The 11,438-nt window shown below is 47.3% G+C and overlaps 1 protein-coding gene across 6 annotated transcripts in view; it reads left to right on the top strand.

Annotated features, from left to right (window-relative positions):
- Positions 1-144: 144 nt before the first annotated feature.
- PCDH10 (protocadherin 10) overlaps positions 145-11,438 on the top strand; it is a 30,634-nt gene continuing 19,340 nt past the window's right edge. For 5 of the 6 annotated variants that reach the window (XM_026042608.1, XM_026042609.1, XM_026042613.1 and 2 more), the window contains exons 1-3: positions 268-2,880; positions 4,356-4,414; positions 4,982-5,088. In XM_026042608.1, the coding sequence (XP_025898393.1) occupies positions 280-2,880; positions 4,356-4,414; positions 4,982-5,088 (2,767 nt within the window). In that variant the 5' untranslated portion in view covers positions 268-279. Of the gene's footprint in view, positions 2,881-4,355; positions 4,415-4,981; positions 5,089-11,438 lie in introns of all 6 variants that reach the window. The other variant, XM_026042612.1, reaches the window with a different exon arrangement.

The raw sequence follows: 11,438 nt of genomic DNA, 5'->3' as shown, positions 1-11,438 counted from the left end.
CAGAAAGGAGGGAGATGGGGGAGGAAAAAAAAAAAAAGCCTGACATGAATCAGAAGAAATAATACCTAGCACCCCCCTCCCCGCTCCCCCAGCCAGCCGAGCCCCCCGCTCCTTCCCCCTCCTTCCCCCGCCGTCTCTCCGCGCACACACGTACACACACGGGCGCGCACACAGCGCTCTGTATTTTCGGAGGAGGAGGAGGAGGAGGTGGTGGTGGCTCTCGGCAGAGGCGGCAGCGGCGGTGCCGGGGAGGGGGGGATCTCTTTTCCCCGTTCGGAGATGATTGTGCTATTCCTCTTTGCCTTGCTCTGCATGGTGGAGGGGGCCCTGTGCCAGCTCCATTACACCGTGCAGGAAGARCAGGAGCATGGCACGTTCGTGGGGAATATCGCCGAGGACCTGGGCTTGGACATTACAAAACTTTCGGCTCGCCGCTTCCAGACGGTGCCCAACTCCCGCAGCCCATACCTGGAGCTCAACCTGGAGACGGGCGTGCTCTACGTGAACGAGAAGATCGACCGGGAGCAGATTTGCAAGCAGAGCCCCTCCTGCCTGCTGCACCTCGAGGTCTTCCTGGAGAACCCCCTGGAGCTGTTCCGCGTGGAGATCGAGGTGCTGGACATCAACGACAACCCGCCCGCCTTCCCGGAGCCCGACCTCACCGTGGAGATCTCGGAGAGCGCCACGCCGGGCACCCGCTTCCCGCTCGAGAGCGCCTTCGACCCCGACGTGGGCACCAACTCGCTGCGCACCTACGAGATCACCCCCAACAGCTACTTCTCCCTCGACGTGCAGACGCAGGGCGACGGCAACCGCTTCGCCGAGCTGGTGCTCGACAAGCCGCTGGACCGCGAGCAGCAGGCGCTGCACCGCTACGTGCTCACGGCCGTGGACGGCGGGCAGCCGCAGCAGCGCACGGGCACGGCGCTGCTCACCGTGCGGGTGCTCGACTCCAACGACAACGTGCCCGCCTTCGAGCAGCCCGTCTACACCGTGTCGCTGCCGGAGAACTCGCCGCCCGGCACGCTCGTGCTGCAGCTCAACGCCACCGACCCGGACGAGGGCCAGAACGGCGAGGTCATCTACTCCTTCAGCAGCCACATCTCGGCRCGCGCCCGCGAGCTCTTCGGCATCGCGCCGCGCACCGGCCGCCTCGAGGTGAGCGGCGAGCTCGACTACGAGGAGAGCAGCGTCTACCAGGTGTACGTGCAAGCCAAGGACCTGGGGCCCAACGCTGTGCCCGCGCACTGCAAGGTGCTCGTGCGCGTGCTGGACGCCAACGACAACGCGCCCGAGATCAGCTTCTCCACGGTGAAGGAGGCGGTGAGCGAGGCGGCGGCGCCGGGCACCGTGGTGGCCCTCTTCAGCGTCTCGGACCGCGACTCGGAGGAGAACGGGCAGGTGCAGTGCGAGCTGCTGCAGGGCGACGCGCCCTTCCGCCTCAAGAGCTCCTTCAAGAACTACTACACCATCGTGACCGAGGGCCCGCTGGACCGCGAGCAGCCCGGCGGCGACGCCTACACGCTCACCGTGGTGGCGCGGGACCGCGGCGAGCCGCCGCTCAGCACCAGCAAGTCCATCCAGGTGCGCGTCAGCGACGTGAACGACAACGCGCCGCGCTTCAGCCAGCCCGTCTACCAGGTCTACGTGAGCGAGAACAACGTGCCCGGCGCCTACATCTACGCCGTGAGCGCCACGGACCGCGACCAGGGCGCCAACGCGCAGCTCGCCTACTCCATCCTCGAGAGCCAGATCCAGGGCATGTCCGTCTTCACCTACGTCTCCATCAACTCCGAGAACGGCTTCCTCTACGCGCTGCGCTCCTTCGACTACGAGCAGCTCAAGGAGTTCAGCTTCCAGGTGGAAGCGCGCGACGCCGGCGAGGAGCCGCAGCCGCTGGCGGGCAACGCCACCGTGCACATCGTCGTCGTGGACCAGAACGACAACGCGCCGGCCATCGTGAGCCCGCTGCCCGGCCGCAACGGCACCCCGGCGCGCGAGGCGCTGCCGCGCGGCGCCGAGCCGGGCTACCTGGTGAGCCGCGTGGCGGCCGTGGACGCCGACGAGGGCGAGAACGCGCGCCTCACCTACAGCATCGCCCGCGGCAACGAGGCGAGCCTCTTCCGCATGGACTGGCGCAGCGGCGAGCTGCGCACCGCGCGCCGCGTGCCCGCCAAGCGCGACCCGCAGCGCCCCTACGAGCTGGTGGTCGAGGTGCGCGACCACGGGCAGCCGCCGCTCTCCTCCACCGCCGCCATCCAGGTGGTGCTGGTGGACGGCGCGGCCGAGCGGCCCGGCGGCGGAGGCGGCCTGGGCGCGGGGGCGGGCGCGGGGGGCGGCGGAGGCGGCGGCGGCGGCGAGCACCGGCCCAGCCGCTCCGGCGGCGACACCTCGCTCGACCTCACGCTCATCCTCATCATCGCCCTGGGCTCCGTGTCCTTCATCTTCCTGCTGGCCATGATCGTGCTGGCCGTGCGCTGCCAGAAGGAGAAGAAGCTCAACATCTACACGTGCCTGGCCAGCGACTGCTGCCTGGGCTGCTGCTGCTGCTGCCCGTGCTGCAGCCGCCAGGCGCGGGCCCGCAAGAAGAAGCTCAGCAAGTCGGACATCATGCTCGTGCAGAGCTCCAACGTGCCCAGCAACCCGGCGCAGGGGCCGGCCGAGGAGGCGGGCACCTTCGGCTCCCACCACCACAACCAGAACTACTGCTACCAGGTCTGCCTCACGCCCGAGTCCGCCAAGACCGACCTCATGTTCCTCAAGCCCTGCAGCCCCTCCCGCAGCACCGACGCCGAGCACAACCCCTGCGGCGCCATCGTCACCGGCTACGCCGACCAGCAGCCCGACATCATCTCCAACGGCAGCATCCTATCCAGCGAGGTGAGCCCCGCACCCCCTGTCCCCCGCCCCGGGCGCGCGCCGCCCGTTGGGGACCGTTAGGCGCCCGTTGGGGACCGTTAGGCGCCCGTTGGGGACCGTTAGGCGGCTCCGCCCCGCCCGCCCCAGCGCCCGCCTGTCACAGCGGCGCCGCCGGCGGCTCCCCCGAGCCGTTTTCTTATCGACCCGTTTGTTTTCAAACGGTTTCTTTGCATGGTTTTTAACCGCCTGCCGGGCAGCACAAGCCCCTTCCCGCCCCCGCGGCGCCGTTGCCCCTTCCAGGTGGCCGCTGGCGTCGGGTGTTGAGGGAACGGCAGCCGCTGSCAGCGACCGAGGGACGTGGAGAAGGGTGGCAGGGGCTGCCGAGGCGAAACCTCYACTCTCTGCGGTGTATTTATTTATTTGTTGCTCCCTGAAATCTTAGCACGTGGAGGAAAGAAAAGAAAAAGTTTTGAGAGGCACTCGTTCCCCACCTCCCTTCCATGAGACCGTGAAAACCTCTGCAGTTGGCAGGCACTGCAGTTTGCAAATTAGAGTTTATTAACCGRCCCTTCTTTACTCTGCCCAAACAAACAGCTCTTTACAACCCAAAGCTGTGTTCCCAGAGGAGAAAAAAAAAAAAAAAAAAAAAAGTTAGGGAAGCATTTCCGTGAAATTACACGCCAAGACTTAGTGTCCTCCTCCTTTACTTCTTTTATCCACTGCGTTATTGAGTGCGCAGAGAATCCCCATCAAAGCATTTGCTGTGTCTTAAATGCTCCCCTGTTAATCAGTCCCTGCTGTGTGAGCTAATACATGCTCTCCATACCTCTCTGCATAGGTACTCATGAGAAAAAAACACATTCTGTCTTTACATTGAGCACCGAAACCTGAGTACTGCTCAGCCTGCTCAGCGTGTTTTGAATGGTATTTTCCAAAGCAGTTTGAGTTTCACACACCAAATTCACAGTCAAAAATCTCACTGTCATGTTGGCCCTTCCATAAACTGTATGCAAAACTCCCTTCTTGAGGGCTAGAGCCATTCTCAGTGTATTTAGGCTGCAATAACTGTCCTGTCTCTCCCATTTTATACAGTGAAATTAAGAACAGATTGAACACCAGATTACGGCAAGTTTTTTTTTCTGAGTCAGTAGTATACAACTCCAGAAATAGTTGTGTTGACTCTTCTGGGTGTTCTTGTGATGTTTGACAGCATGCACCATGAGGGGAGGAAAAAATGTCAGAATATCATTGCAGAGAACTCAGAAGAAATCCCTGATGCTTTCACATATGTGTGAATAAGAGCAGATATTTTATTTGGGTATTTTTCCCTCAAGTCCTTTAAAAAGGCTGTGTAGGCCTGGTTGTAACTGAGCATTCCCATTTATAGTCAATCTGGTGAGCTCTAGTGTATTTTTAGGTGCTGAGTACAAAATAAAAAATTGTACTCCCAAATTTTCTCTTTTTTTGCCTTTTTTCTTTCCTTTTTTTTTAAACAGACGAAGCATCAGCGTGCCGAGCTCAGTTATCTAGTTGATAGACCTCGACGGGTAAACAGGTATGAACTCCTTAGTCTTGTGTTGCTAATGTATGCTCTAGTAAGCGTGAGTGGGATTCAGAAATGTGTTTACTGCAGGCATAAAATAGTAGCCAAGCAAGCAATGGGAAAATGYATGTATATAGACATATTAAATGACATAACTGAGTAAGTTGGAATTAGATTTTTCTGAACCTATTTCAAAGCCATCTAACTAGAGAACAAAATCTCATTTTGTGTTAGCCTAGAACATGCCTTAATATACCTGGGAATCCTTCTGTAGCCATTACCTGATATTGAACTCTGAGTGAGAATTTAGCTATCCAGCCTAAGTAAGTGCTACCGAATTATTCATTACAATTGCGTGAAATCCAGGCCAAGTAATAACGGCTCCTGCCTCCTCCAAATGGGCTGCTAATGTCTGAAAATGCAAGTTTTGTTTACGATGGGCAGYGTGGCTCTGCAGGAGCAGTGCAGCCCGCAGGAGTGGGTGAATGCAGCGCCGGGGTTGGCCATGTGATGGCAGAAGAATGTTTTATGAGTTCCTCTTTCATGTTTATTCTAATGTAAAGATGTTTCTCTGTCTAGTTCTGCATTCCAGGAAGCAGACATAGTAAGCTCTAAGGACAGTGGTCATGGAGACAGTGAGCAAGGAGACAGTGATCATGATGCCACTAATCGAGGTCAATCCTCTGGTAAGTCTGATAAAAGAACAGGAATAGTAGATCTTTAAGTAAAGGGCACTAGAAAGAGCAGTCACGTATAGGAATAGAATACAACAGTGCCATGGAATAACATGAGCATGTGCTATGGAGGGTTGGCTTTGGGTCTGCTTACTGCTGCAGTAGCCTGTACAAGATGATTCTGAACCCTTTTCAAGGGATGAAGAGTGRCAGTTTATTCTTTTTTTCCTGTATGTTTGTTTGCATTTTTTAATGTTATTCTTCATCATTGACTACCAGGAAACTTCCTGCACAGTAAAACAGAGTTCCTGGTACTTTTTGCAGTGTTTTGTTTTGTTTTTTTCCCAGCAGCAGGGTTTCAAAACGTTAGGCAACTTTGTTCAGTAGGGACTTTGGCTGTTGTGGCAGTGTGAAGTGAAGGGGGAGTTCCCAAGGGAGAGAAAGAGCCCAGTGGTTGAATGACAGCCAGACTGTGAGGATTTTTGCTGGGGATCAGTGGAGACACTGTGCATCTTTGAATATGTAATACCTTAGCATTTGTCTGAGGACTGTGTTTTGATTCTAGTTAAGGGACATTATAGTATAAATCATCTCCATGTCAATGAGGGCTAKGTATTCTTAAATGCAATTTCAGCCATAACAAAGGAAAGAAATATTCTAAAAGCTTTATTTTAAAACCATGGTATTTTCATGATTCGAAYTATATAGAAGTGCTCCCTGCTTGAGCAGGGGGATTGGACTAGAAAGATAATCTCTTGTGGTTCCTCCCAGCCTTAACCATTCTGTGATTCTCAGTTCTAGTGTTATTCCTATGTGTGCAGCTTGCTGTTTTTTCCTTCCTGCTGCTAGGTTTCTTTTGAAGAGGACATATGTTTAGAGTTTGTGCCTTACTATTCTTCCTGACCCTCTCAGTGCTTTTTAGCCAGAAAATGCTTTGTGTTTTTTCCTACCACTGTCTGTGAAGGTTTGGCATGTCTTAGTTCAATACAGTGATTTCCTTCCCCTTATTCCCTCTGTGCTCTGTCATGTAGAGGGGTTTGCTGGATTTTACAAAGTGATGCCTGAATTTCTACAGCCCTACATCATTTCTTTTCCTCATCTCATGCTAAAGGATATCAGGGCAAGGGGCTCAATAATGTCACATCAGAGCCATTTCATCGCCTTGCTACATTAACATCCTCTGTTTTCTTGCTACTGTAGCCACTCTCCCCTTAACGATGGGAAACCCAGGCGGAGGGGAAAAGGAGGCCGCTACAGGGCCCCTTTATATTGCTGCAAGTCATTAATATGCAGACCTAATGAGACTTGAGAAGAGCCAAGAGTCTCCGGAGCTCCCTGCTTCTTGCAGGGCTTCATGCTAAGTGAACAGAGTGTCTATTTTGTGTCTGGGAACCTGACAACAAACCAGGTCTTGCCAGAAGTTTACATCTGAACACAGAGCCTCTTTCATTTTTGGCCTATATATGGCGTATGATTTATTGTTGTCTTAAAAAGCCATGTATTTAGGCTCCCCCCGCACACACACCCAATCTTCTGCACTGTTTCTGATGCAGCAATCAATGCTACTGAGTTATAAAAAGCTCCCTCTCCTCCTGCCCTCCCTGCATTACATTTTTTTTTCTTTTACGCATTTTACTGCAGTAGTCATCTCAGTGAGCGTTTCAATCAGTTTAGTCCCTCAGCATAATGAACCATAATAACCAAACAGGAGAGAAAAGAATAAACATCTGCAGAAGGGACTAGATTTGACTGGTGGTAGAAATATAATCATACAGTTGCACATCAACTGAAATCTGTTTTTATTTTAGAAACATCTAGTGCTGTTGTTGTGTTTTTCCTCTTCATTCCTTTTTTTTTTCCATTTTGAAAGTAGTCTGCCTCAGATACCAACATTGGAACTATTCTCAGGCTTGATGTTACTTAGCCATGTAAATTCTTTATTATTTCTACTTCATTAAAATAAGAAAAAATAGTATGAATTTTTAAAATAAGAAAAAATTCTATGAATTCTAAGAATCTGATGTGATTTATGGGCTTCTGTTTCTCAAATGGAAATTACATGCGATTTAATGAAAGCTGACAGTTAGATTTGGTCTACTCATAATTAACAGTTTCAACTGAAACCTCAAGCACCCAGGTCTTCCAATTTAATGTGTTGTTGCAGTGCTTTGAGAATAATTTGCATGAACTTTTTTAAATTATAGTTTCAAATAGATAATTAAATAGGAATCTCTAAAGAAACTACTCTGATTTTTAGGATATGCATAATCCTTTTTTTTTTTTTTTTTCTGGTAATTTTCGAGCTGAAGCCTACTGTCATGTTGCAAACCATGTACCTTTTGACCTCAGTGATGGCGAGAAAGAGATTTTGATATAAAAGCTTAATTCTTGCTAGTGTCCAGGGATTTTTGTTAGTATTTGGCAATGAATTTAACAAAAAGATGAGAATTAATCTTACCTGATCCTGAATGGCTAGAGAAACATCTGAGGGAATGTATTCTTAGTTTTCCAGTCATTCTGGTGTTCTGCAATCAATTCTATCTGAGTTAAAGGAACACACTTTAATAACATAGCTGAATGCTGACTCTTTTTTTTTTTTTTTTTTTTTTTTTCCTTTTTCCCCCCTCTGTTCATGATGTCATCTGACACCATGCAGCAGCATATTTATTTTCAAAAGCACTGTATGTGTTTCCGGAAACATTTAGTAGACAATTCACGTTGTAAAATGAAACGTACCCCTCGCTGTGTTTCATCAGAAGCATGCTCTGCTTACAAAACATCGTTTCACAGTTGTGTGCATGACTTCTCTTGTTGTCACCAGCGAATAGTCCTGTGACATGCAAGCAGCTATTCCGCAGTAGTCCATTGTTAGTCAAGCTGACTGTCAAAGTCATGGTGAATTATTAGTTGGGAAGGAAACACGTGGGATGAAAATCTATTACTGTGTCATAGATTTATTCTGTGCAACCATTTAGGAGGAATTCTCAGCTGAGCTGTTGTAACCACCATAAAATGCATTATTATGTTCTAGGATAAGAATCTGGTTCCCTCTCTTATACAGAATATACTTTCTTAACAGTGATTTAATCGTTTCATGAAAAGCGCTTGAATGTGCTGAACGCTTTTGTGTAAGGAATTTGTATTGCTCCCACTAAGGTAGTACCTGAATTGCTCATAATTACCTACCTACTTACCTACCTCAGTGTTCGTGAACTAGGAGAAGACTGTCATCAGCATTTGGTGGAGAAGGGCAAATAGTGGGATTTCAAAAGTGCTCAGGAGCTTAATTTTCTGGGATTAACTAGGCATTTCATTGACTGGTATAGGAACTTGAACTTTCTGGAAAACACGGACATACAAGAAGTTTTTGGCAAAAAGAGGAAGGCATTTCTCAAACCCCAGGCTGGTGCCTTACTTACTAGCGCTCTTCGCTGAATATTTTGAGGACAAAAGATGTATTTGTTGTAAAACAAATGCAACACTGCTGCCTATCATTAACGCACTACTTCAGTCCTGTTTTGTACGAGTCATTTCTAAGCATGAAGTTAGTTTCCCATGGCTGATTAAATTCTTGGCCTTTCTTCTGAAATTGCCGACTAGGGTGCCAATTAATACTCTGCATGTGTATGTGTTGAAACTGTGTGATGAGACACCTGTCCTTCAAGCTTTGGACTCGTGCCATCAACCTCTTCTGTATGGTTGGTCACTAGTGCCTCTGCTTTCTCTCTTCAAGCGTGCAGAGTTCTTTGCAATATCATCTTTGTTTCACTTCTAACTTGACACGATCATTCAGATACACTTGAGGAATGAGTTTCATACATGTGAAGATAAACAYATGTACTATAGTGCATATACCTTAAACCACACCAACCAATTTTATAACCTACTTGGTGGAGTATGGCTGGTGTGTGTCTGTGAAAGGCTGAGGTCTAAAGGGAGACTTGTTCTCTCCCATGGGCTTCATGGAAGGAGTTGCAGGGTCTGATAAAGAGGCACAGGATGAAATATTCCTTCACACCTTTTGAGTACAGCTGTAGTAAAGTCAGGAGAGTGAGTATGCATTACTGCTGAGCTGGATGAGGGCCACAGTATTTCAGTGCATGTGAGAAGAAAAATCTGAGAAGCTAGAAGAAGAGATTTTAGCACTAAAGGGACAGAGAATGCAAGTGTTCCTTCTGAGCCTATGCAGAGTGAAAGCTACATCCTGTTTTGAGGATTGTTTGGGTAAGAGTCTGTTTTGGATGAARTTAGAGTGAATTTAAAAATGGCTTAGAAAAGTGCTTCAACTGCATGCTTAATCATGTTCACATCTCAGTAGTCCAAAAAGGCTTTTGAAGTGAAGATTTGGAAGAGCTGAATATCAAAGTTGTTTAAGTTTTTATTCAKGTTCTCATGCAGACCAAGTCAGTTTTATCCAAGGCAGCACACCAATTACTTGGTAAAAAGGAGTAAAGTCCATTTTCTYCAGTAGTTAGTGTTCTGCAAAGGAGATTAAAATCATTATTCTCATTTGTAGACAGACAACATGAGTCACAGGGAAATGAATAACTTACTCATAGGTAATCTAGCCAGATGGGTGGGTGATCTGGGAGTGTAACTCTGAACACGAGTCCTGATTCCCTAAGTCACGCTTGTCTCCCATCTAGCCCTTAGAAAGCTGCCACAGGAGAAATGACAAATGCTGCTTAAGCCTAAAGAAAGGCCAAAGTTATGAGGAAAATGGCACACACTGGGGAAAAATCTCAGTAACAATTTGATGGAAATATTTTGTCAACGTTTTACTTGCATTTGYTCTATTTATTATGTTATTTATTTGGTAATACATCTAAACATGTTCACTCATTAGTCTAAAGGCTTGGTGTATGGCTCTCCTCCCATAATTCAGTTAAGAAAGAGTAAATTATATACAAATTATTTTAAACCTAATTTTCTCTTTGATCTGAGTAGTCTTTCAAATCAATTAGAATTCATGCACATAAAAATGCTGATATTCCTCCTTTTGAAATATGAAAAAGAAATTAGGAAAATGCTTTAGAAGTGGAACAGTATGAAGTATCTTCTTCAAACACCTCCATTCAGAAAATTCAGATACAGAACTTAATTTTTAACTCTTTTCCWAGTTTTTGGTTGGAGGGGGCAGGGAAGCGAGGGGTTGTTTTTCTTCAAAATCTGCAAAGTCACGTTGCCCGCTGGCCTTTGTAGTAATAACTCTTGAATGAAGCAGAGTTAGTAGTGAACTGACTGCTAAACTTGTACTTGCCATGGGTTTTTATATGTGTGCTGGGTTGCAGCACTCCACGCGACCTGTTTGTGTCTGAGAAGAACATGTGAAATTCATAATTCAGAGTCACCTTTAAAATCTCAGTTTTTATGCATGCAAGGCCTGATAGGAAAACTAACTGAAAAATAGAAAGCATTTTTCTTTAATGTAGATATGCAATTATGATGGATAGTTTAATTCAGAAAGACTATATGTATAACCAGATTTATGAGGGAGAGGAGATAAAAGTGTTATATGGCTGAACCTTTTTTCTGTTATAAATCAAGAATATGATTCTTGGTGTATGAAGGAGTCCTATGCTTGGATGTCTTGCTTCCTTTACCATGATATATCCTTCCTTCCTTGGAAAATAGAAAATAGCTCTTTTTTCCTTTAAATACTTTTTTTTTTTTTTCAATTAAAACAGAGAATGATATATCCTCACCCACAGTAAAAAGGTGGAGGAGAACAGCCAGCAGCCATCTCAKAGTTAGTGAAAATCTATGCAAGTGCCCATGGATTTCAGAATTAGGGTGCTGATTTGAATTTATTCTTCTGCCAAGATATTAAGGCCAAAGGCTTGATTCTGCACCCATTAAACTCTTAGGGAGTGTTGTGATTGACTCAAGTAGGAGTAAAATCCAGTGCAGCCTCTTTTCTCCTAATSCTGAGCAGGCGTGTACATGCCAGCTCTGTGTTCCAGCAGCGGATATTACACTTAAGGGTTTTTTGTGTGTTTTTTTTATCTTCTTTTAGAAGTTCTCCTATCCTTCAAAGGAGGAAAAAGTTTGTTGTATGAGCTTACATTTTATATCCCCRTTTCATTACTTTGTTTATGCAAAATCCTGATTTGTGGTGTCTACAACATCTCTTTTATAATAAGCTGTTATATAATACTATTCAGTGCATTGCAGTAAACAAGCAGAATTCAGAAGGGAGTTAAAAAATAATATTTGGTTAGAGACATTTTGCAGTTTAGCAGCTGATACGAAACCAAAATAGTGAAACAGAGGATAATTTTCCAGGGGACATAAAAWTCCTTGAAGGAAAAAAAGAGCTTATCTTTGAATAAATATCTTAAATTCTTCTTCCCTACTGACAA

The sequence above is a fragment of the Nothoprocta perdicaria genome, unplaced genomic scaffold (assembly GCF_003342845.1).
Source record: "Nothoprocta perdicaria isolate Ctin4 unplaced genomic scaffold, notPer1 scaffold_31, whole genome shotgun sequence".
Classification (NCBI taxonomy): Eukaryota; Metazoa; Chordata; class Aves; order Tinamiformes; family Tinamidae; genus Nothoprocta; species Nothoprocta perdicaria.
This window is presented reverse-complemented; position numbering and strand designations above follow the sequence as displayed.